Source organism: Haemaphysalis longicornis, unplaced genomic scaffold (assembly GCF_048455015.1).
Source record: "Haemaphysalis longicornis isolate Haplotype H1 unplaced genomic scaffold, Haemaphysalis longicornis Haplotype H1 scaffold_7, whole genome shotgun sequence".
Lineage (NCBI taxonomy): Eukaryota > Metazoa > Arthropoda > Arachnida > Ixodida > Ixodidae > Haemaphysalis > Haemaphysalis longicornis.
This window is the reverse complement of record NW_027526422.1, coordinates 27,096,705-27,122,989: the sequence shown is the minus strand read 5'-3', so window position 1 is coordinate 27,122,989 and position 26,285 is coordinate 27,096,705. Positions and strand designations below refer to the sequence as shown.

The 26,285-nt window shown below is 47.4% G+C and overlaps 1 protein-coding gene and 1 long non-coding RNA gene across 2 annotated transcripts; both read right to left on the bottom strand.

The window, feature by feature from the left end:
• Positions 1 to 96: 96 nt before the first annotated feature.
• Positions 97 to 25,235, bottom strand: LOC144146212 (sodium- and chloride-dependent GABA transporter ine-like). The gene is made up of 10 exons (XM_077678175.1): positions 25,132 to 25,235; positions 24,462 to 24,586; positions 10,751 to 10,863; positions 9,328 to 9,456; positions 7,299 to 7,398; positions 6,673 to 6,773; positions 4,043 to 4,189; positions 1,784 to 1,918; positions 200 to 524; positions 97 to 140 (listed from the first exon to the last, which is right to left on the bottom strand). The coding sequence occupies exons 1-10, from the start codon at positions 25,233 to 25,235 to the stop codon at positions 97 to 99; spliced, it is 1,323 nt and encodes a 440-aa protein (XP_077534301.1).
• On the bottom strand, positions 13,146 to 16,049 carry LOC144144904 (uncharacterized). The gene is made up of 2 exons (XR_013317370.1): positions 15,917 to 16,049; positions 13,146 to 14,518 (listed from the first exon to the last, which is right to left on the bottom strand). It is a non-coding gene; the product is annotated as an uncharacterized LOC144144904 (long non-coding RNA).
• Positions 25,236 to 26,285: the final 1,050 nt, after the last annotated feature.

The following is a 26,285-nucleotide window of genomic DNA, read 5'->3' as shown; positions in this document are numbered from 1 at the left end:
CATTGCGGAAGGCATTCGATTAATTCAGACTGACGTTACACGCGAGGAAGGGCGTAATTACTCCATTAAAAAAATATTGCTATATTTAATGCGGTGTTATTGGTAACATGTGTACCACATGCGCTGCGCGGGCGTTGTACCTGCGAATCGCGCCGTAGGGCCCGCTGTAAGTGGCGCATCATGGATCTCCGCACAGAACTCAAGTTCCGGGACACGTGGAGCGTGCCGGACTCTGGTTCTACGGTGGCCGACACGCGCCCTTCACTTATGGAAGGTGCCATGGACTTCGTGGCTCCTACCGCGGTCGGGTCAGCCATTCTCTGCTGCTGCGTGTGCACCGATGTCGGGGCGGCGGCCGATACGTCCCGGCCGCCAGGTTCGCGTCCATTTCCCGGAATGGCGAAGCGGTGGTCGCTCGCCACCACCAGATGGGTGCCCATGAACTCCGTGGAGCTTGAGCTGGTCGAGCTGCTAGAGCTGCTGGTGTCCGTGCTCGGTCGAGAGGTCACCTTCTCCGGCCGTGCCTGAAGGCCATCAATCGGCAGTGCGAGTTAGCGAGCTCACCTCGAATTAGGACCGAATGAGTGCACGTAGCTATAACAAATGATTGGTGAATCTCGGTCATGCCTACGTTTATTTACGTAAAAAAATCATAACCGCTGCGCAGTGTTCTACCAATGACATGCCATGCCAACAAGAAGTGTTTCTGTCGAGACACACTTGTGGAAGTTGAAGTTCCTGTTATAGAATTACAGAAGTGCTTTAAATCGTACGGAAAGGAATGATCGCCGACGAAAAACGGCAGGAATGGGTGGTTTTAACTATTTGTACTTATAAAAAGACGGAAGTTTTCTATTAACGCAGATTTAAATATTAAAACGCTGAAAACACAAGGAATTAGGGCCACGCTGCTTTCAAAATTATGCCTCGCGTGCCTTAGGGTAGCAATCCAATCTGTAGTCAGAGAATATGTTACCAAAACAGCACGTCTAACAACTATGAGGTATATATCTTTCACTTTCGATGAACTAACTTGCCGCGTCCGCTTTTACACACATGTAGAAATATTTTATTGTCACCAGAGTACAGACGATTGTGAAACATTTACAGCATAGGGCGCTTCGGAAGGGTAATTATATGACGTGCGTGAACATACGATGGAGAAACGGGCTGAATACAGAAACGCTTCATAGTTATTTGTAAATATTACTCAAGAGCGTTGTCTTCAGAAGAAATAAGCGCTGTCAACGGCGCACTGCAAAACAAGAGAGCAAAAAAGACTTGCATATGATTCCTTAAAGGGGCCAGGAAGACAAAGTACAAGTTTGTTTTATTCGAAAGATTTCGTGTTTTATGGTGCCTCCAGCGCTTGTACGGATGCAAACGATGTCTTATTCAATGATAAATTAATCAATTTAAGATGAAATTTTGATTTTCCCGCTAAATCGTGTGTTTTCGTGATCTGCAATGACATCACAGGAACCGACCATTCTGCAGTCGATTGTGAAGCCTTGTTTACCGTTAGTCAGCTTAGATGGCGCAGTGACTGCTCTACATTAATATGTACTTCGAACGCATAGGAACAGTAAATTTCAGGCGTAAACGTGCCCCAAAGGCAGCGGAGAGAGCGGCACAGTGCCCTAGAGGGCCGTTTAGAGGGGTAGCGGGCCGGAGCGTCCCGCGGCTGCTTTTGAAAAGGGCCGCTAGGGGGATTTCAATGGTGCCCATACAGGCAGCGCTCGAGGCGTACAAGGGAGTAGATAGAACAGGAAGGAAAGCTTGCCACTGTTGAAGTAGGTGTGGGCGGAGTGGGGGCCGGGTCGATTCCTTCGCCCGCCATCATGTGCCGGTAGTGCATGCCCCTATCCCAGCTGGCTGGCAGCCAAGTAGGCAGCGGGAGAAGGCAGTTCTCGAAGGTCTGCGGAAATGATGGCGTCAGGTGAGAGACAATGAGGATCAAGCGCTGTGCGGAGCGCAGGTGCCGCACTTTTTGGGTGGTCGCATGATGATGATGGTGAAGGTCGTGGTATTTTCGATTCCTTGAAGCAAGGGCGAACGAGCGGATGAACTTATAGGTAAAAAGTTTACTTCAGTTAAGAGTGGCGCATCAAACGACAGGGACGCAATTACGTAACTTAATATATCTGAACCAGTCGCGATCTTAGGCGGCGCTGTGAAGATTCGCACAGCTTGGAGGCAGGAGAGTTAGTGAAGCCCGCCAGCCCTATTACCGCGACACAGGCTAGCAAAGGACACTTCCAATTGATTTTATGCTTCCCACGTACCTCTTAATCCCACGCATAGATAGGAAACTTTTTAAAAAGTAATCAAGTTACATTATTAATCCCCTTTCCCAGCACTGTTCAAGAGTTATTACCTTGCAATACAAATTACCGGCTTAACCGAAGTAATGTAAAGCGATGATATCACTTTTGAACTACTACCCAGTTTTTACGCGAGAAATAATCACACTGTTTTTACTGTCAGTAAGGCATCAAAATATTTTTATTAGAGCGAAGCAGCAGCAAATCAGATTCGAGTTGTGACTTAAAATCCCGGCGTAATTGTTGAAAAAAACTACGTTCAGGATGCGTCCTGTCGGTACTAATTAAGGAAGGGCTTTATTAAAGAGTTTCTGAAGCGTTTCTTAGAGATTGAAATGTCACATTCACTGACATGTACAGCCGGTAAAAGGCTTGTCTATAACACAGCGTTCGTACTCTCAGCCCTATCCTGCCCCGCCGGAGCGGGATTTGAATAAAACTACTGCGGAATAATGAAGTCTTAGCCCTTCGCTTTTGCGTCCGAGATGTTTGGAACGAGTATGTTTCGGCAGTTTTCGGATGTAGCTGGTTGAAGTTGAAATCGCTGTTATAGACAAGCGTTTTACCGGCTGTACATTCATGAAACACTTGATTATCATGTGACGATGTATGTAGCTTTGTGCCCTTAAGGTAACCATTTTCCGATACCGGACCGCGCCAGTACGCATCCTTTCATGATAGCGCTAGCCTTCTTGCGCGCGCATTAATGCAGAGAGGTGCCTCTAAGAACCAGACATCTGAACATGTACACTTTTCAAAAACCGTCACAAAAAAGTGGCGAAACGCGCGAAAATGTACGTCTCTACCGTATTAATCGGTGCTTGAGGAAGGAAGGTTGGGAGAACAAAAAAAGCAGTAATAACAGAAAGAAAAGCAGATAATTGTGGCTGAGTCCTCTGTCATAGGAATCGGTTAAATACGAAAGTGAAATGTTAAGCGAAATCTACAGCTGAGCTTTATTTCCAGGTCGGCGGTTGTCTTGTGGGTGTGCATGGCGACTGACGTCGTGCAGGCGGGTCGCTTCGGTAAAGGTGTAGTGGCGTCATTTTCGTGACGGATGTGACGTCAGTGAAATCTTGGTGTATCCCGGCATAAAACAGTTTCGTGTTGAAATATAAAACCCGAAAACGAACAACCATAAGTATAACGTACTCTTTAGTTCTAAAGGTTGTTTCCCCGCAAGAAGACCTGTGTGCAGGGATGCACCCTTTATAGGCCGCTTGCTTCGTTGCACTAGCGTCATTTCCGTGACGGATATGACGTCTTTCTAATGTTTGTGCATCCAGGGATAAAACACTTTCGTGTTAAAAAGTGCGTACTTATACTGAGAATTGTTTACTTATACTGAGAAAACTGAGTACTTATATGGGATAATGGCGTAATGCCCCCCAGCCGCACGCTCGGCACGTGGTAAGGCTTTTCGCTCCAATAAGTCGAACAGTACCTTTGTTCAGGCTACCGAAAAGGCAGGGAGCATGACTGAACCTACAGGTCGTGACAAGATGTGGGACACACATGTCCTGAGTGGAACATGCCTTAGGAAACATGCCGGGAATCGCAATAGGCGGATGCAAAGACATACGTGCGGTTCTTTTGGGGAGAAAGTCTAAAAACAGAACTGGTGAACTAGAAGAGCCACCTGTGGTCCATTTTTCACTTGGCGTTAGTCTTATATCGCTGTCCGTGAAACTGCTGCAGTTTTTCTAAACTTCACTCACCATGCCGGTTTCGCCCATGAAGACAACGGCGAACACTGCAACGCAGCTTAGTTGCACGAGATCAAACCATGTTATCAGGCCGTATATCCACAGAGGGTGATGACTTTCTTTGGCTTGCGCGTAGAGTAACTCGGCACAAAACAGGCACTGAAAGCGAGAAGCACACACAGTGGTATGATATGTTATACTCGCCAACTCAGCTTAATAAAAACAGCCCCCATACCGACATTTAAAAAATGTGTACGGCACTATCCATCAAGGTTTGTTCGGTATGACTGTATGCTCGGGTGATACCGCCAGGCCGATCCAGCTAGCCTCAAGATATTAGATAGGCAATACCAGAGTACATCAATAAAATAATGCGGCCAATTCAAGAAGGTGCTAGCAACAGAGGGATGTAGGCAGTTTGCCTATTTTTTAGACATTGTTAACATTAATGTATGGGCCGCTTTCATTTTCAAGTGCTCATATTTGATTTACTAGTTGAATTTAGAACAGAAGAATGGATCATGGGATGGTGTAAACATGACACATCGGTGTACTACCTCTGACTTCTTTGCGCCTCATTACTTTTGGAAATAAGGACACTGCTAATTCCCGGTATGTAATAAGCGTCACAAAAATACCGCCCTTTAGAAGCTGTAGCGGAATGAAGAACGCAAAGCGTAGTGTAGTTGAAGAAACCCTTCTCAGATTGGGTTAGGACACCCAGCAAACCGAGAACTTCTGCTCTGCATTTTCGGCTAGCTTTCCGCTTGCTGACCGGCTAAATTCTTGATGTAAATGTGGTTGTAGTTACCACGCTTTCCGGAGCATGCGGAAAGGAGTAAGAGTTAAGAGTTTGTGCACGATCTCACCAGAGCGCGCCTGCAGAGATGTAATGTTCACACAGCTAACTTTCGAGTGCTCGATGACAAGAATTGAGTATCATCACCCATTTTGTTTAAACGCCGACTTTCTTCGTATTTGCGCGAAGAGTGACCTAAATTTAAAAATAAAAGCGGTAAGGTTGCTTCCCTGAAGCCAGCAGGAAGCTAGCTTGAGGGTGCTAGGGGTTTTACGCTGTTTAAAAACGATTCATACTAACTCATACTCTTTGAGTGATCACTTAGTGCTATAGGCCTCACGCAGCAAGGACACCCGGCAGCAAAAAAAAAAAAAAAAAAAAAAAAGCCGGGGCACGCGAGCGCGTGGCAAAATGCATCGCCGCGACATCTGACGTTGCACTTCTGGTGTTGAGATATCCATATGCGCGTGCGCGTCCAATTACGCTCGCTGGCCTATCTTTTCTTTCCCTTCAAGCAGCCAAGCTGATTTTCTTCGCCAACAGGCCTCGCTCGCACACGCTTCAGTGGTGCAGTGTGCGTTGCTCGCTCTGCCGCGATCCAACAGATAACACGTCTTTCCCGTCTCGGTGACGATCTTATGCAACACATATCCCATCGCGTCTCGGTATTTGTTGCCTAAAACATGCAGTAGCTTGGTAACTAAAAATGCGCACACCAACCTGAAAAAAATTTGGACGAGGAGTATATTATTTGAATAAAGTGGGATGAGAAGTCACCTTGCACAAGTTCTAAAGCAGGTATGGACCAAACAAAAAAACGTGGGCAGAGATCGGTGTGGTCGTGGGTTTGACAAAAAACCGAAATAGAGATAGGTTACAATACGCGTTGAATTGATTGACACAGACAAAACGTTTCGCGTTTAGACAGCGAAACAAACGCTAGCGCCCTTAAAACTAAGATATCGAAATCTCGTCGCGATGCGTCCTTTATCAGAGCCAGGCAGATAGAGAAAGGCAGGCTTCACCCTCGCCGTTCGCCGTCCCAGCGAGACGTGTTGAAAATGAAAAGTTGCCCCCAGCGCCAGACGCTCAATATCAGCTTCGCCGCTTGATGCGAAAGAAAAGACAGGGTTAGTATGCAGGGGCTGGATGCGCACGCGCACATCGATGTCTCGACACCAGAAGTGCGACGTTAGATGTCGCGGCGATGCATTTTGCCATGCTCGCATGCCCGGCTTATTTTGCCGCCGGTTGTTTATCTAAACTAGCTGCATCAGATTAAAAAAATGGAAGTTCATGTTTTACGTGCAGAAGCTACACGCGGGCTATGAGGCGCGCTGTAATTGAGGGATACAGATTAATGTGGACCGCCTGAAAAGCTTTAAACTGCTACGAAATGTCGACACGCTAAGGATCATAACATGGTGCACAAGAGCTAAATGAATAGGGCGGTAACCTGTTCGGGAGAGAAGCAAAATGTTTACAGTAAGTAACACTGGGGCTTTTCAATTTAGCGTCCCGCATCACCACGGACTCATCGAGAAGCAGTCCGGCATTCGATTTTTTATGAATCCCTATGGCTTCGGGGTATCCTCAGACTAACCGCGGACTATCCGCTGTGAGTCTGACACTGTACATCGAAGAGCCCCACTAGGTTCAAACATGGCCGGCATATACGACTTCTTCCGATAACCACCGTGGAAGCAGGCATGGCGAACTATGATGGCAGCTTCCTATTCGCAACAATGATGAAACTACACCATTCACCCTCCACTAAGATGGTAGGTCACGCAGTGTGGTGTTGCGGGATTGTATGCGTGGCCTGAGGGCCGGAGTCACTCACCACCACGATCACTGGCACGACTGACGCGAGGCAAATCTTGACAAAGATGGTGTAGTCACGACCGGTCATCATCCTACAAATTATGTCCAGCCGTCGTATACCTTAAACAAAAAAAAGCCACAACAAACGCAAATTGGTTCAAACGCCAGAGCTTTGTTTTCAATAGACGGCATCAAGTTAGAGCGTGCCGTTCTTTTTCGTGACGAGAAAGCCTTACTTCGTGTGGGCGTGTGCATGAATTCTTGCGGCTTACAAGACTTCCCGCCTACGCCCACACTTAAGACTTCAGAGGGTACACGTAGTCTTTGAAGAGTACTCTGCGCTGTTAATTTGCAGCGTACTCTTTAAAAGATCACCTTAACAGTTGTTTGAGCCGTTAACTGTTAGCAGAGAATTCTTAGCTATTTTATGAATGAAACATTTATAACGTCATTATGGCCTAAAAGAACGTAAAAAATATGCAGGAGTATGTTTAACAACTCGAAGGAGTTACAGACGAGCGCACAGTTCTTGATGCAGACGTACAAGAAGTCCATTGCGGGTGCGGCAATGGAAATTGGGAAAGCGACTTCACTGTTTCTTGCTGCACAGTTGTGAAGACATGCATACACATCAAGGTAACCTACCACAATATTGCAGAAACACGACGGACTCCAGGAAGAGAACAGCGAAGCGTAGGTTCTGGTCATGGTTATGAACAATCATTGCAGCGAAATTGGCGCCACCCTGGAAAATTTGAGCGCATGGTGGTTACCCCTGGCGTTGAACCCAGTATCTTGCGCAAACAAAAATTCAGTACTACATAGGATTTCTTGAAGAAACAGGAAGAGGGGTACGAGATGTGTTGACAAATGTCTTGGCTTAAACGGATTTCAGAAAACAAAAAAGAAATGCGAGTCGTCAACTATGCCTTCTCTGTCTCCGGGCTTAAGCTCACTGCAGCTTGCACCCCTTATCGTAAGAATAATGTACTTGTACGTGTGTCTCGCAAGATCTCTGTTGAGACTGTGACCGAACTGACGAAAGAAGAGGGAGTGAGAGAACGCAAGTGATTGAGTAAGCCCAAGTGAAAAAATGGCAGCGTATTTGCTCCTTTCGTTGCAAATGTCAACAAAAAAGACGATAGCCTTTGTCCACATTTGCCAGGTAAATGTCTCTTTGCTTTCCCGCTCAACTCTCATGCTGTTCCTCTTCCATAACGCTCTCCCAAAATAAACACACCACAAGTTAGCTCAAGTCAACTTCAATTTAACGCATTGCACTGCTACAGGCGGGGTGCCTCGATGCCAGCGCTGCCGTGCGGCGGAGACGCACGTCAATCGAGGCACCCTACTACAACGTTTATAGAACCACGTTGCCCTTGTCCACGCGCGTTCCAAGCGGAATGTGGAACTTATCTAGTGGAACCTTTCGTTTCTGTTGGTTTTGATTTTTTCTTAAAGGACGTGGGGAGCTATACTAGCGCAGGCAACAGCAGGCGACGGTTTTTTTGCAGTTGATGTAGTATTTCATTTGCTATCGCAAAAATCAAGCATCTATAATTTTTTTTAATAAAGGATCACTGCTAATATCACTATGTATTTATTTTGTGCCTTATATTTGGGTAATGTCTTGTTCTTGTTCAACAATGCTGAGAATTCTGAACGTTAACACCGGACTTAGACGTTTAAATTTGGCTGTGGGTATATTGCGCAGCTTCTGAATCACTTTGGCCGGGTGGCTGAACCGAGTCACAGACAGACAGACAGACAGACAGACAGAGACAGGACAAAATTTATGCGCTTTAAGTACCCCAAGAAAAACTATCGTCTTTAAAAAGTTCTTGTCGTTCACCTATTGTATTTGACGGAACAACCGTAGAAGGTCTGCGCACATTAGCCTCATCGCATTACGTCAAGGTCACTAAGAAGGGCAAAAATGAATTGTCGTGCTGGCATTCCGTGTTTATGATGTGAATAATATGCGATGCCAGGTAATGTGGTTCTTATACCGCAAGTTTGTTGATTGCATTATTCCTAAATGAGGCACATGCTACGTAGCACTCCAGCCTCGATTGGGCCGCAAAGTCTCAAGTAACGTAACATTTCAAGATTATGCATATCTAATACTTAAGCACTGGTTACGAATTACAGTGGCTCGGTACCATCTTAGCGGTGGGCAACACTTTCTTTTTTTTTTCGAAGCACAGCACCGGCGTACCCGTTTGAGTTATCACTCACTTACTCGCTCACTCACTCACTCACTCACTCACTCACTCACTCACTCACTCACTCACTCACTCACTCACTCACTCACTCACTCACTCACTCACTCACTCACTCACTCACTCACTCACTCACTCACTCACTAACTCACTCACTCACTCACTCACTCACTCACTCACTCACTCACTCACTCACTCACTCACTCACTCACTCACTCGCTCACTCACCTCACTCACTCGCTCACTCACCTCACTCACTCATTCATTCATTCATTCATTCGCATGTTCATGTGCACTGAAGTATGAAGCCTTACCCGGCATGGGAGGTTCGAACCGAATACTAAACCAGGCATGCAAACAGCGAAGAGAGCTCAAACCGCCTTCCCTCCCCTCTGTTCTCCCTCAGCGCCCTTCCTACAACCCTCACTGAAATGACGTCAGAGAAGACTCACAGGGGTGCACACGATGATGCTGGCGAGGAGGAGAGACATGCACACGAAGAAGTGCACCACGGTCCGGTTCAAGAAAAAGAACGGGTTGACCGGAGACAGGACTTCGATGACGATGTCGGGCACGATGAGCTGCGAAGCGGTGACCAAGCAATCATGAGGACGTGTATTTGCTACACATAATGACGAGTAAATGCTAAAAGTCGTAGTTGGTTGACTATTTGATGGCCATGTATGCGCTTAATTAGCTATTCGTGGCCACCGCTGAGCATTATAATTCATTTTCATTGGCTGCGCCTGCCTATACTCAGTAAGACTGACATTAATCTGTGACATCACTTTAAAATTTACTGTGTATTGGAACTAGTCGCACTATCGCATAATTCAGTCACGAAAATAAGAGGCTACGAGCGAGATCGCCTCCCGCGTTTGTCGTGCTTGAAGGTAACGCTATTGTGGAGCGCAAAATACTGAGTGGTCGCCAAAACATCTACACTTCTTACGCAGTGACCAGCTCCAGGACCGTGAACATTCGGCCTGGTAGTACAGAAAATCGTGATGGACATACCTTCCGACTTTACTTCTGGACGTGTTGACGTGCCTGCGTCTCTTCATTGCCAAAATGGACTTCAATCGTTAGCTGCCCGCGCCTAGTTTCCCTTTAGTGCGCGAGCAGCGCGAAATGGGCATGCGTTGTCAGCATTAGACTACGGGCCCTAAATAAACCGATTGCAATTAAAAATGGAAGCATATTTTTTTCTTATGGAAAGCTACAGTATTCACAACGCTATAACCAGTCTGGGAAACCGCTGAAACATGCTAGTTCGAAGAGTAAAAAAAAGCACCTAAGCATTTTTTATTGATAGCTTGAAACGTTCTGCTCCCATCCCAGGTTAATCCATTTGCCGCTTGACACGATTTGCTCTGGGATCCACTCCCGCCTTACAGTTTTGTATAGTGGAGTGTTTCCTACGCGTTGCTCCACTGCTAGTTGCCGCCATGATGTAGTGGGAGTGTTTTTGACGATGGTTTCGCTGTCTGTCTGCTCGTTCGCTTGGCTTCGTTCTGCCGCCCCTTACTTAACCTGTGGGGTACAGGCCTTGACGGCCGCCTGTCGTTTGTGCCGAGTTTAGGAACGTGCTATGGAACGCCTCGTGCTATGGAACGCTTCAAAGACGCGCAGCCCAGGAATGGCTACACTATTAGCCATCTGGCTTCACAGCACAGGTTTGTGTAGTCATCCACGGTCTAGAATATGGCTCTTTTTGGTAACTATCCTGGGAGTGGGGACAGCATAGAAGTGGCTGCTTATTTTTCTTAAGAGCCGCGTCTTTGTTTAACCTGTGCCCGGCACGTCAAACTCACGAAGATCTAAAAGATGTGCGTTCAGGCATTAAGTTCGCAACCCGCGCAGCTGTATACTCACAAACTTTGGGATCATGGTGGAAAGGAGCCAAAGCGAGTGAACGTGGCTCCACAGTTGGTGGTACGGCACCACGCTCATGGCCTGTGGCATGATTTCCACAACGAAGTTGGACTCTGCGGGATATTAAAGTCAAACGGGTTACAGAAATAGTGTCATGGGAAAGTACGAAGGTATTGTCCTTTTCAATTCAGTGTTTCCTTTAAAAATTAAAGGGCTCAATACGTTGATTGATTGTGGGGTATAGCACACCGAAGCTTCTCCTGGGCTATGAGGCGCACCGTAGTGGAGGGCTCCAGATTAATTTTGACCCCCTGGGGATCTGTAACGTGCGCCTAAATGTCGACACACGGGCGCTTTAGCTTGTCGCCTCCATAAAAAAAGCAGCCACCGCGGCCGGGATCTAACCAGCGTCCTTGGACTTAGCAGCACAACGCCTTAACAAAACTTGTTGGGGGATTAGTTGGTTCATGATTCTAAATATGTTTAAGGCAAAAACCAAAGACGGTACATAAGAAAGGAGACAGGGCAAGCGCTAACTTTCAACTGAACTTTAATCACCGCAGGAGCCGCTAAATTTAGAAACAACTGGAGCATTCGCCGCATGCGGCACAGCAGGGTATCACAAGTATGCATGTGTGTCAATTAACAGAAACGCTCGAAAAGATGAGTTAAAAAGGACCACCGACATATCACTGATACAACTATCGCCTTTTTGCGTGATATAAAATGCTTCCAACAGTTCCCATGCTGTCGCATCTCTGCTTTTACCGAGAATCTTAATCTCTCCCAGACGTGGCTCACACTTGCAGGCATCGCAATGCGCTGGCAAATGCGAATTTCCTTTATTCTTTATTGACAATTCATGTTCCCGTGCTGAGTTACTGATACATCGGCGGGTCAGTCCAATATAGGCTTTCCCGTATTTAAGTGGGATTTGATACACGACGCCTACAGCACAGTCTACGAAGGGCCTAGTATGCTTCTTGTCGCATCCTTGCTTTTTGCGACCATTGGAAGAAATGCGCGAGAAAAGTCGGGCCAGCTTGCGCGGCGTGGAGGAAAGGATCGGAATCTCATGCCTGCTGGCCACCTTCTTCAGGTGATGGGCGACTTTGTAGATGTACACTTCGGGTTTTGCCGTTTTTTGCGCAGGCTCAGGTGTTCTAGAACACCTGAGTACTAACGTTTTTCCTCCACGCGTCTTCGTAGCTATTCACCGATCCTCAGTCAACGGACGCAGGGAGACCTTGGCATCATTTCCACTGTTGACTGCCCGACGGGCGCGACGATTACAACCATTATCGGTAGAAGTTGCTCGCCCGTCAATTTTTGCGGCCGCCGTTTGTTCGCCCCTTGAACGTCGGCTCGCAATTTCTCACCTCATTCTTCTTCGTGCTTTCCCGATACTCTTATGCCACGGCTAGCATGCCCGACGCTGCCGAGCGTTGCCAAGAAATACTCATTTTTTCTCACACGGCTCTCCTTCACTTTGTGGCTTTGACTGACAGAGAATGCCAGACGCTATTTTAGGAGTTGGAGCAGGCAGCTCTCGTGCTAGAAGATTCTTCCTCGCGCTGTCGCAATCGGCGCCAAACACAACAAAAACAACAAAAAACCCCACAATGACACTGTTTTCGGCAACTGCGTCCGGTTTGTTTCAATCGTGCAGATCCGGTCAGCTCCACCAGGTCGCATGGAAAGAAAGCTCGATGATGGCGATGCAACTGGAACGCTACGTGCCGTCTGACGACTTTACATTATAGAGTGTCGGCCAAATTTATTTTTATAATTGAAACCGTGCACCAACGCCGTGTACCAACGGCGTGCACCAAGCCGTGTACTAATGTGCTCCAATCCAAGGGTACAAATGCAGAAGTAGAGGCGTTGTTCGTGGTGGCGCCGCAGTTGCTTAGGGCACAACGCGATGATGCCCCGCCTTACTAGAGCAAGATTTCCATTACTCCTAGTACAAACCCAGATAACGCCCCGTCATAGAGAAAGAAATACTGGTAAGAGTGGACACTCCCATAGAGCCCTGCGGCCGAATGACTGTACTGTAGTGTAGCGCACCGAGCGGACGGAGAGCCAAACTACTAACCATACTTTCGTTCACTTTCGGTTTCGGTTTCGCGGACACCGATTTTGGCGGGTAGTTTGAAGGACTGGAAAGCGCTGCTCACGGCGACGGGCATCGGTACAGTATTCGGACGCTTTCATGCCATAATTAGTGTTTATTTGAATATATCATTCTCAGGCTTAATGCCCGTATGCTTTTACAAACAAAAAAAACCTTTTTCTGAAAACGTGAAATTGCAATTTACAGTACCACTCACACTTGGTTAAGAATTCTGTCGCGTGTTCAAATGTTGCCGAGACACATAAAAGAGATGCACCATAAATGAAGAAATATTTATTGCATGGCACTAAACGGAACAAGTTCAAATTGTCATCATTCTTTGCAACACACATATAATAATAAACAGTGAGTAATACACAACAGAGACAATACACAGTAGTGACAGGAAAATACGTTTCCAGGAATGAAAAAAAATGCACAAGTAAAGGTATCACAACCACACAAAGGATTTTTTCTCCACGGTAATTGAAAATGCAGAAAACCCAGAAACTCAGCCATCCACAGGTTTACTTGTATCTACGACACCCTCAGACTCTGTGCGCTGTTGCAGTCATACAAAAATATCAACCATAACATAATCTAGACACTCGGATACTTGCAACTGTTTACAACCACTATCTCCGCAGATAATTTTCTTAGTCTGGCAATTTCTCCAGTTAGGATGTGAAAGAAGGGAAAAACTTTGGCTTTGATGGCCTTGCTTATTTGATGAGCGCTAATGAGATCTATCGCCTCGGGGCAACTCCAAGTCAGTAGCAGGAATTGAACAGAAATCCCATTTATGTGGAGATGCACACGCAAAAGGTTAAGAGGAAAAAAATCAACTTCCTATTGGTTCCTTGCAAGGGTGCATTTTCCCAAGAAGCCGGGTTACCTTCCGAAAGCGTTGCCTTCCCAGTAAAGGCAAAGGGCCAGGCGGGGATATTTTAGGTACGTGCACGTAGTCAACCGACAGGTTCCAGGCTCGATTAAGGCACACAAATTCATGCCTTCCGCTGTCAATACGAACAGTCTAATATAAAAAACAGGGAAGCAGTATATGCTTCTCATTACAGAATCCCATAAGCATTTGACAACGTAGGTCCCAACATGGTTCTCTTCATCTAGGCCAGTCCGACAACAGGCAGCACGTCTGGTGACAAACGACATTTAGCATGACCTCTTACCCTGGCAGTCTTCATAATGTAAAAGGGTTTTTGTGAATGTACTGTTTTCACAATATTACAACTAGCAGCAACAATAACTTGCGAGTGGAGTTTGGAGACTGTATACGCTGTTAGTGGTTTTAATGATATGAGGCATGCCAGTGATAAAAAACCGTTTGTTCCTTGAGTCAACGATAGTCTTTTCAGTGGTCACGCCTTATTGAGTGCCGAGACTTGCGTTAGATTTTAGGTGCTATTGGCAAGGTTCAGTAGATGGAATACAGTTGCGGTATCCATCAGAAGCATCAATAAGGTAGCAAGAAGCATTGCAGGCAGTCATCAATACAACTGAATAACTCTGGGAGAACAGTTGGCACGGCCACTTTTGTGAGTCCTGTGAGGGCAGGATCCATGAAGTGCTTGAACCATGTTTGGTATGACGAATGCAGCTGGCTGGTTGGCTCTGTCTTGAGGGCACCTGTAGACCTGCACAGGTGATAGGTGATATAGTAGACAAACTGCTTGCAATGACAGATGATATGCGAATAGTCTGTAAATTTCACTGCAACTAGTATTCAAGTATTGCCTCCAGTGCATGCCACCTATTTAAAACACAAGTTCTCTTATTCTATTCAGCAATCATGCGGTCAAGCTATTAGCAACACTTAAAATATGGGTCTTTGTAATTTCGCAACACTGGTTGCAATGCAATGCAATTCACCTATTGTTTGGGTTAACAAGAATGATAACGCTGCTCACATAGCCTGAATCCCTTTGTCTTTTTTTGTAAAATCAGGACGAAGAGCGAGAGCGAGCTGAACGTTAAACAAACCTGTTGCCCCACGGGCTCGCGAAAGAAACGCATCCCGAGAACGGGCACCTGGCGAAAGTATATTTGGGCGCTGTGTGGGCACCATGGCAAGCAGCAGTGAGCGTCGTACTGAGTACTACTGACCGCTAAAGGCCATGCCTTAAAAAGATATGACAAGAAACACACAGTTCCGACTGAATAGGTGAAATCTGCGCAATACGTGTTTAATGAAACTAGCCAAAATATGACCTGAAAAAAGAGAGCAAACGCTTGAAGAAACGGCAAGTGTGGAACAGTTGTATGCAATGCCTGCGATACCGGAATTGATATACGATGTAGAACGAAGACCAAATTTGAAGGTTTCAATGCACTGCGCGCTCACCCCGCCTCGAGCAAAGCTGTTATCTGCCGACGAAAGACGCGTTTTTACCGTACCTGGCGCGCCAAAGCGAAGCGACGAGCGCGCGTTATCGGCGTCGGCGAGCGGGTTCGCTTTGTACGCAGGCAGCTTGGTATGCACCTATGTGTAAAACTTACGATGAGTGTACGGCTGCTGGTTATGCCCAGATAAGCCAAATTAATGCAGATACGGCTACTTCGCCGTGTACGTTAGCCCGGACGGCTTTGCAGCGCATCACGGCCATAATAGCAGTAACAGTTGGCCAAGCTAGCAATGGCTAGCTAGTATAATACAACGCAGCCTGCGGCTCACGTAATTCAGTGCAGCGACAGCGCACAACGCCTGCTTCGCCTACGGACCGCCGGCCGGCCGGCCACTTCCGCAACTCACAGCCGTCGTTCGCGGCACGTAAAACGCTACGTGCCACGACGGGCGCGTACCGCTGGCATCCCTCAGCGCTAGATAAAACGGCACAACCAGCCTAAAATACCATTACGTCCAGCTAAAAAATGGTGTCTTACGCCTTTCCGGGGCGTTTCCAAAGCGCTTATCTTAAAGACGCAGCACTAGCTATGCCTGATTCCCTGAGGTTACGCAGTGCTCGCAGCGTTTGCAGTACAAGGAAACGTAAATATGATACGCCACACCAGCACTTTAAAAAAGAAAGTCTCACCTTTCGTTCAGGATGCAAAACCGATGTCGCAAATAAAGCGCTAGGCGTTTCCTTCTCAACAACAGAGGTTAGCACGAGGCTGCAGAAACGCACGTGCAAACGCTGCCGAAAGACCCAAATGGCGGCTTGCGCTTGCGGCTTGGCCAGGCTTGGCGCAAAGAAGCCAAAAAAATTTACATTGACAGCCATTCAACTTATTACACAAATAAAAATGTGAAGTCTAATGTGCAACAAAATTTTAAAAGTATAATATTGTGTGTTAGCTTAATTTTAAATATATAGTTTTTAACAACTTGCGCCGACTGCCGGACGGCGCACGAATCAGTCCACTCGGCCGCGATAAGCCCGTGTGTCCACTCTTCTAATTTTTTATTTCTCTATGGCCCCGTTTCGTCAGTGTCTCCTAGCGTCCATCTGACCTGCCCTAGCCCTGCCAAGGTCAAGCCAGTGCCTCGTGCGATTGCACAGTAAAGTGCCTAATCGCTCGTTCGTTCTAAAGGGGGGGGGGGGGGGGGGTTGTAAGAAGAGAAGGATAGGGGCTAAGAGAAAGGGCGCGTGCCATGAGAAATGATGCAAGGGGGCGCTGGATGCATCCAAGTTTGCTGGGCGTTCGCTCCTACAGCGCCGACAGCGCCGAGCAGCGTCTGTGATTTGTTTTGCGGTGCAGGTGTGTGGGCTTTGACTGTGCGCCTACGACGTTAAAACCGAGCTATCACTCGGCCAACTCTGTTTAACCGCATTCAACAAGGGAAAGTTTTACTGCCAAGCAGTATATGCCTAATCCTCCCAGTTTTCATGCCGGCGAAACCCCTTTATTCGGCGCCACTGCCGTGCTCCTCCCCATTACCGCCGACCCCGCTTTCACAACTGCTCTTACCCTCGCCACCACCGATGGCTCTTTCAGGAGTTGCGAAATCTGCTGATATCGGCGGTAGCGCCCTTATCAGGCGTTAACAAAGCAACTTTCCCTCTTTGAACGCCGACGGGAGCCCAAATTCTGTAGCACGAAAGGTTTTCTGCGGCCCTTTTTCCCTGTGTATTTCTCCGCCTAAGCACACGCCCATCACCGGTTGCCGGTTTATGCGTGCACTGGTTCGGGGTGGAGGCAGGAGGCGTGCATGCACAGCTAGGCTTCATACCGCTGGCGATGACATGTGCGTTGTGCTGGCGGGCCTGTCAGTTGTTCTCAATGGTCGAGCGGTTTGGGTTTGAGTTGGTGTGTTAATAGACAGTGAGATGCCTACGACGCGGGAGGGAAATGGACAGCCACCCACGTGACTGCCCACTGAATAAAGCTCTAGTCCTCCCATGTTTTAACTCCCTACGTGACAGACGCGTGTCGCCCGCTCGGAGGATGAACAGCAAGAGTTGAAGGAGCGTCTGCCGGAACAGAAGCGCGAATGGGTGCGAAAACAACAAAACGGCGCTGCCGCCGCCGTTGCCGCCGCAAGTTCCAGCCCATCCAGTGGCTGGGAATTTCTCCAGGATGAACAGCAACTTCGGCGTGAGTCCTCCTCTCCCTAGCAACGGCGTGGAGCGGAGAGGAGCGTCGGTAGCAACGGCGCGGTGACGTCACTTCACCACGTGACCACGCTCGCTCCGCCTCCTCGCCGTGGCTGCGCGGGTGCGCGCCGCTCCCCGCACCGCTCCTCGCGCCGTGACGTCATGGTATGACGTCACAGCACGCCTCCTCTCCCCAGCAGCTGCCGCGCGCCGCTCTCTCCACCGTGACGTCACACTCTCTCCTCTCCCCCTCGCTCGGCTGCAGCTGCCGTACGCCGCTGTCCCTCTCCCCTTGCGCTCGCCTCCTCTCTCAGCCACCTGGCTCGGCGCGCTCGGCGCGGCGTACCCCCCTATATATGCAGCGATAAACTGCCAGACCTCCGTGGGTCGGCTCGCGCGCGCTCACGGGCGAATGCCAGCGGATTTTAACTTTACTCCCCCTCATAGCATCACCCCGTGCATTCGCACTTAACCATGTTCACCCTCGGGGAAATGCTTGGGAGTTTTTTTTCTGGTTCAGCTTATAGGGCTTTTAAAGTGACATTTTTGGCCGTGCTTATCACTTCTGAGCACGCGCACACAACCGGTTGGCGGTTTATGCAGGCACGGGATGGGAGTGGAGGGAGGAGGAGGAGCGTGCACGCGCAGCTATAGGCTTTATGCCCTCACTGACTGACATGTCTGTGGCAGGTTTAAACGTGTACGCCCACCGCCCCAATGCGAACTGTCCCGTGTCCTCAGTGGTCGGGCGGATTGGTTTGGTGTGTTACGTAGGCAGTAAGATGCCTACGACGAGGGAGAGAAACAGACATATCCATGTTTATCCGTTAAAATAAAGCTCGAATCCATCCAAGTTTCATTGGGATAAGTGCTAATTGATCAATCGCAAATTACAGACAAACGTGTTTAGTTCGTGCATCTCGTGGACTGAGTCCAGCTTCGCAGGCCATCCTTCTTCACACAGTGGAAGGGCACTCATTTTTTTTTCGCATTTCTTTAGCTGTGAAGGTTCGGACCGCTTGGTACGGACAGGGTTGTACACAGCAAAACTTTAATTACAAAGCGCGCCGTGCTGGCATTCCATTAACAGGAATCACGGCCAGTAAAGAAATGCCCCACTCCTGGCCACATTAGTGCGCTAAATATAAAGTGAAGCCACGCAGAGCACTCAGTCACGCAGATGGTACGGCGGATATATAAGTCAATCGAAATCAATTCAGGGGCTTCTGTTCTCAGCGCCCCATGGCGCAGGTAATTTAAACAAGAGGTGTGCATACAGACGCACGCACGCTGAAAGTTTGTCGGAGCTACATAGCCGGAAGGAGTCCAGAAAACAGCACGGCACAACCGCTAAGGGGGTGGGAACAACCTTACAATGGAAAGCGATGACAGGCCGCCCAGCCGAAGAGATGGGTAAGCGTGTTTTTCGTTTACTCTGTCCTCTGCACAGTTTCCCCGTTGTTATAAGCGAGGGAAAGTCGATAAAAATGGTCAAATCCCTCACCTAGGCTAACAATATCATACACAACCTCCCCAGCCGAAAAAGAAGGCGTTGTGTACTCTGTATACCATTAAAGGCTGGAACTTCTACATTCTCGTCGCCGCGTAATGTCAGCTCCGTGATGACCGATATGCGTTGGCACTGTACTTTGCAAGTTCTGATTTCGTTACTGATGGGGTAACGTTAGTCTCTGGTATGCGATGCATTAGTAGAGTGAAGCGAGATGTTGGAATTCTTTTGGGGGTTGTTTTGCTGCATGTCTCAGCCTGTATCATTTTCACACTGTCATTTCTATAACTTTTGTTGTCTATCAAAGCGTTAAATGAATATTTCACGGTAAGAAACTTGGGGAACACTCAGTTGGGAAACGTGTAAACTTGTCTCTCTCAAGTATTCCTACACATGGTACGCCAGCTTATGAGAAACAAATTCGGTAAAGACAATAGAACTGGACGTTATTAAATAGAACAATCGACAGCTTTCAAATGGAGATGAATAGGGTCCACTGTGTATGAATACGACAAGGGCATAAGAATTAAAATACCACTCGCCATCATCCACAGAGTGGATGATGGCGAGGGTGCGGAGCACGGGGACTCGAAATGACATCCAAGTTGCGCCCCGACCGTCATTCGATTTGAGCCGTGAGAGTTGAGTTCTTCGATGGGGGGATGATTCGTATTCGGGGAAGCTCGTTGTCTTCGTAGACGTTGAGCATCAGCGTTAGCCCTCATTCCCAGAGCCGTTTTTCACCCCGTCACGTCACCGTCCCGTCACCGTCTTCCGTCATGGGCGCCGTTTTTCGGCCAATTTCTCGCCGAAAACGGTGCGACGGTGACGGGAGGCCGAGCTCTACGTTTCCGTCACGTCAACGTGACGGGACCATGTCTCGCGCGAAATCAGCTAATCAGAAAACAAATTTTTACGTCTTAACTTCGCGAAACGTGAGCCCAAACCATTTTCTTTACTTTTTAGATTAAAAACGCTCAATTCTAGGCTAAACTAAGCACTAGGCAGACGACCCTGTAATCTGACGGAAAGCTCCCGTGTAGTTCCAGTCTGAACACTTCTCCATTCCGTCAACGTCGCTTTTTGTTGACGTGACGGTGCCGTGACGAAGAAGGTGACGGCTGTGTGAATGAGGGCTTACGCTTCTTACGTTCGTTGCCGTCCATGGCGGCAAGAGGGTGTGTGATTTCCGGAACCCGCTTATATACGCGGTGTACCACGGCGCCATATCGTGTTTACGAGTAGTGCCATCTAGCGTAGTTAGATGCAGCCACTGTGCAATATAACTTGATCACAACCTGACTACACCGGTGTTTTTGCGCGTTTTCTCGTTGCTAGGTTATGTTTGGGTCTGTTTTCGAGTGTTTAAGGTGTTCTTGTACCCTTTTACGTAGTTTCCGAAGAGATTTTTGCTTGATGGTGGTGTGCGCACGGATGGACGCGGACGGACATTGGGAGGTCCTAAGGTACTCCGCACCGTTACAGGCGAGGGAGTAATCAGTTTGACTCTCGATTACTAATTAACGGTCGTAGCTCAGTGGGTAAGACGACTGACGCTAACTCTGTCTGGTCTACCAGACACAGGCTCAAATCCTGCCGGTGCCTGTGTGATTTTTTGCGATTGTGAATGCTATGCGCCCGGATGCGGACGGACATTGTGAGGTCCTAAGGTGCTCTGCACCTAAAAAATTAGTGGCCTTCCACTTTGTGAAAACAGATGACCTGCGAATTTTCACGCCCTCTGCGGCGTGCACGAAAAAAAAAAAACACGTATTTTCGTAATTTACGACTGAGCATACTTCCTAGTCAATTACCTGAAGGAAATTTGGAAAAACCGGAGCTTCCTAGCGGAGAAACGTAGAGCTGTTTCTTTCCCTCCCCCTTCGTAGGCATATATCTTACTGCTTGTGTAACAGGCCAACCCAATCCACTTTACCACTGAGGACACCGGATCGGTCGCATTGGACCGTTTGACGGCCACGTTTTAATTAACCTCACGCCAACACAACGGACATGCCACCAGTACTGGCATGAAACCTTTAGCTGCGCGTGCCTTGCCCACTCACTCCACTCCCAACCCGTGCTTGCATATCTGGTAAACGATCATGAGCGGCTGCTTAGAAGTGAAATACACTGTCGATCACGTCGCTATGAAAGCTCTTAAAGCTGAAGGAGTGCTATTGGCCCACGTCGGCGTTCCAAGTGGGCCAGTTGCTGTACACCGGGAGGGATTCACAGCTACTCGACCAGCTGGAACGTAAGGCGTGAACGGCGGCGGCTTTCCGCTGTTTTCGTGCCCATTCACGCTTCTGTTCTGGCTGACGTTTCTTCAGTTTCCGCTTTTCGTCCAAGCGAACGACATGCGTTCGTCCCATAACGAGTTAACACCTCGAAGTCCTCGACCTTTATTTTATCGGGCACAAACGTGGGTATCCCTTTCGCTGCCCAGACGTAGGCATCTTATTTTCTGCGCAACCCACAAACCCAGACCCAAACCACTCGATTGCGGAAAACAGCTGACAGGGCGCATTGAGCCATGAGACTCCCACGCTTAAATCTCCCACCTCCACAACGAGTACGTCATCGGTAGCGGCACTAAGCCCTGCTGTGTGTGCATGCATCCTCCTTCCACCCCCAACCCGTGCATTCCTAAACCGACAACCGTAGATTGGCGCATAATTACGCGTGAAATACACCGGCGAAGGGACAGGACTTTATATGTGGCCAGACTAACATCTATTATTATTCTTCCGCCAGAAGAACTATGACCAGCTGGTCAACGAGGGCAGCCGACGTGACAATGTCACGCGGAATGGCTTTCAAGCTAGTGAGAAATTAGGTATTCACGCCGGCGTTCCAACATGGTAAGTTGCTTTCAACCGGCAGGGACCCGCATCTGGTGGGTGAGGTGGAATTTGACGCAGCAACGGCCGCGGCTACATTTTCGGCAGTGGCGGTGGCGGTGGCTTTCGGGCCTTTTTACACCCATTCGCGCTGTTGTTGATTCTCCGCAATCATCTGATAACGGCGCTACGGCCGCTGTCAACCGACTGCGCAACTTGTGAAAGATGCATCGGTGGTGGCGAGAGGAATAATCGTTGTGATAACCGTTGTGAAAGAGTGGTCCGCGGGGGCGAGGAGGAGCCCCGGAGCGTCGCCGAGTGGATCGGCTTTCCCAGAATGAAAATAAGGGGGGGTTAGATATACTGCTTCGCAGTGAAGTATAAAAACTTATGGGTGGTATTCATTGAAAATTTTATCGGCCAATTTATTCGCTTGGAAACACTGAAATGACCCCAGACATGGCCAAAGCACCACAGACATGGCGCTGCTTGTGCCACTGCGGCCGCACGCCGAAGAAAAAAAATAACACCGGCGAGCATCGTCTGCTCTGTTTCAACCCGATTGTCAACGGTGGTGTCAACAGAGTTGTTGTTAATCGCACTCACATTGGAGTCGAGGGATTACTTTACGTTTGGTGGGCTAGAGCTTAGAATGTCCAACCCATATGATGCGCTTAGCACGGACAAGTACCGCCATCCCGAGGAGACCGACGCAACCAGTGACGACGCACTCGCATGGTTGCCTGCATGCGTGCCTCGCTATTGAATACAGGCTATAGTAACAATAATTTTCGAAGGTAATAAATCTAGGAAATATCGGTATGACAAGGGTAAGCCCGACAAAAGTGCGATTACGACAAGCCCGAGACTTCGGTTTATGCATTGGCTCTTATTGCTGTGAATACAGGTTTCTCGTAAAAAAACATTTTATTCAACGATCCTAAACATTCTAAAAAAAATGAAAACCAAGTTGCCATAGTATCCACTATATGTGACGGAGCTACGAAATGGGGATATTGACCGGGGCAGGATACAGGAACACTACAGAGAAAAGGGCAGCAACCAAGTTGCTCAGCTCACTGCAAACAGAAAAATGAACGGTGTGCCGTTTCCCAATCGGCCTTTACGTACGGATGGTTGGTTTACTCTAAACTGGCGGGGGTATTCCTATGAAAGCAAATACTTGATGTTACATACCGTGGCCAACTTTTTGAGAACAATCATTTTTGTCCCTCAGAATTTCAACAGGGAAGTAAGAGAACAGTTTCTGCAATAATCGCCAACTGAAGTATTTTTGGTATCCACCAGAGTGTCATTGTAGCTGATGCGTCGGTCTGTGCACATAACACAAGTCAAGCTTTCGATTTCCGGTCGTGGTTGTTTTTTTAGCAGCGGCGAAAAACAAAGATGGTCGTATGCACCTCATTCTGGGACACGTTAAAAACTCCGGGTAGTCCAAATTACTACGCTACCTTAGACATCTGCGTTCCACTCCGCCCTGGTTTTATCCTCAGAGTGGAAATTTGGGGAACTTTTGATTATTTTTCTTTTGTTTTAGAGGCAAAACTATTAGGAATTTTTTTCAGAAAGAAATCAAATTAAACGGCTCGACTACGCGCTTATAATAAATGTTGTTCGAACACTTCGGCCTCTTCCACTACCTCTGCTGTTCAAAGTGAGGCTGGAGCAGTCAGTATGTCTTAAGTGACTTTTTTTATTTTTATGGAGGATTCTGATCACTCAGCGGTAGTAAAAAAATTCTGCAGAAATTCAGAGAATTATCTAATGATGCGGAGCATCCTTAGATAACTCACACTTGAGTGTGAGTTTTCTTTTTTTAAATTTTGTTTTTTCTAAATCCTGTCCGACGAATTGTTTCCAATTACACTGTTATAACGATTTCAGGGGAAACGTTCGCGAAACATTTATTGTGGAAATGCAGGGGGTTACACGGTCCGCCATTTTGCGTAATTATTTTGTATTTCTAATATTTCTTTAGTTTTCAAAATTTCGTTCGACCAAGAGAGAGAGAGAGTAGTCTTTAATGATAAATTCTGCCCATTTACGCTATTCCAACGAATACATTTGGAACTTTCCGAAATCTGCATTATTGTGCCAATGCAGGGCGTTACACGGTTCGCCATTATCCGTAATTATTTTATACTTTTCTTATTTTTTGATTTTTCAAAATATCGTTCGACCGATGATGTCCATTTACACTATTATGACGATTACAGGTGGAACTTTCCCTAAATCTGCATTATTGTGGAAATGCCATGCGGTATACGTTTTGACATTTTCCGTAATTTTTAAATATTTGTCTTTTTTTAGTTTTTCGAACTTTCGTTCAACCAATGATCTCCGTTTACATTATTACAACGATTACGTTTAGAACTTCCGCAAAATATGGATTATTGTGAAAATGCAGGGCATTACATGTTTCGCAATTTTCCTTTTATATTTTTTATATTTTTCGCCTTTTCAAAATTTCGCGCATCCTGTTATCTCCGTTTACGCAATTTTAGCGATTACAGGTGGATCTTCCACGATATCTGCATTTTTTGGGAAATACAGGGCGTTACACGGTCCTGGCTGTGGGGGTTCTATGCAAAGAATGCTACGCATTAATACACGTGTTGCCGTAGCCCCTTCTCAAATGTCGTGGACTTCTTATGTGCCCTGTACGCACCCATGTGGACGAGCATGCGGACGTCGACGCCGATGGTTGACGCCAGGTGTCCCAGGAACATGAACGTTATGAACGTTCGAAGGCCTTTGCTAGCCGTGTCTGCGACAAGCACGAAGTTCACGTCCCTGCGTGAAAAGTTATTCGGTGTCAAGTGAAATGCGTTACTTTGAAACCAAAGTATCCAGATTCCGCAATCCGCTTAAAACCTTTCCTCTCACTTCCTCATTGTGACCAACCGTCCTTCCTTCCCGATAAAAAATTCATTCTTGCATTATCAAGCTTACCCAATAAAATGACGATATGGCTGCTCATATTAGAAATAAGAAATATTACCCACATGTATTACCGCACATACGTAATTAAATATAACCCACACACGCAGCATTACGCTTGTGGGCACACTAGGTGTTACAACAATATTCAACTTTTAGAAGTTTAAGCTTTTTATGTGGACGCCACTTCTGTTAGCGCTTATGTAACACCCCCCCTGTGGGGTCTTTAAGGAAATAAAGTGAAGTAACGTGAAGCATAAATTTCTCTTGCAAATACCATCTCGGATAGCATCGAATGAGAGGCACGTTTCATCCACACAGAAGGCGTTCGGCGTAACGGCCAACCAACCTGAACTGAGGATACAGTCTTAAAACCACGACAGAAGTGCACTACTCACTGCTGGTACTTGTTCTTGAAATTGTTGAACCGGACGATTCCCAGGTATATGGTGCCGGTGACCCCGACGCTCTCAAGCGACACGTACAGCGCATTTGACCACATCTGCAAATAGCATTCAATGCAAGATGAGTTGGCGAGGTCAACAGCAATTTTTGTGCGGCTAGTATACGTGCTACTCGTGGTCATGCGTCAATTAATTGGTTTCTACACAATACTGAACCGGTGAAGCTTTGTCGCGTTAATTTTTTTTTCTGTTAGTGTTTTTCTTGATGTCTCGCCTTCAATCTTACCTTGCAACCGTGTGGGAGCAGAAAACTTTAATGTTTTAAACTTACGAACTCCGTGGTCGGCGTCCTTGCCTTTTATTCTACAGCATGCATCCCGACCAGACGTGATTCTATCATACACTTGACTTCAAAAACAGTACCTGAGAATAGCTATCCGATCAAAGGGTGCACAGAAGAGTTACATGTGATTTCTGCTTTCACTGATGTAAAAAGCTAGGCATACAGTGGCGGCATGCAATGTTAGAGCGCAAGCGCTCAAGAGCAAGTCTGGACTGTTATCCGGACCAAGATACCCGTAGTGACAAGTTCCCGCCGAAGCAATAGCTGATTCTGAAGCGCTGCCGAGTGGCCTACAAGGGAAATAGGCTTGACCCCCCCCCAATCATCCATGGTTTGCTCTCGCTTGTGTGTATACACCGTTTTTTGCTGTGCCTTATCCTATTTGTGTTACCGATGAGGAATACCGAAGCAGTCTGTGGGGCACGTAGGTCTGAGAGGATTATGACATGATAGAATCCCGCCTTCCTTCTGTTCCCTCCGTTTCTCTTGCGTGTTTTTTTTTCGGAGGTGTCACTTGGAAAAGCGACGTGACGAAGCAACGCTTCTATTTTTTAATCGGAACCTTTTCGCATAATTAATAATTGTAAGCTTTCACTTAATTGTATAAGTGAAACTGAAGCTGCAATAAATGAATAGCGGAGGTTGGACCCGATTGTAGAGGCGAGTATGAGACTAGCCCAGCCACGTGGCCCGTTGGCTGACATCCTGGCCCCACCAACGCCCCTTGGGGGGCAGCGGTAACGCAAGTTGTACAAGGCCTTACTCAAGTCTCATTGCTGAAAAGTGTGTTTGCGAAACCAACTGT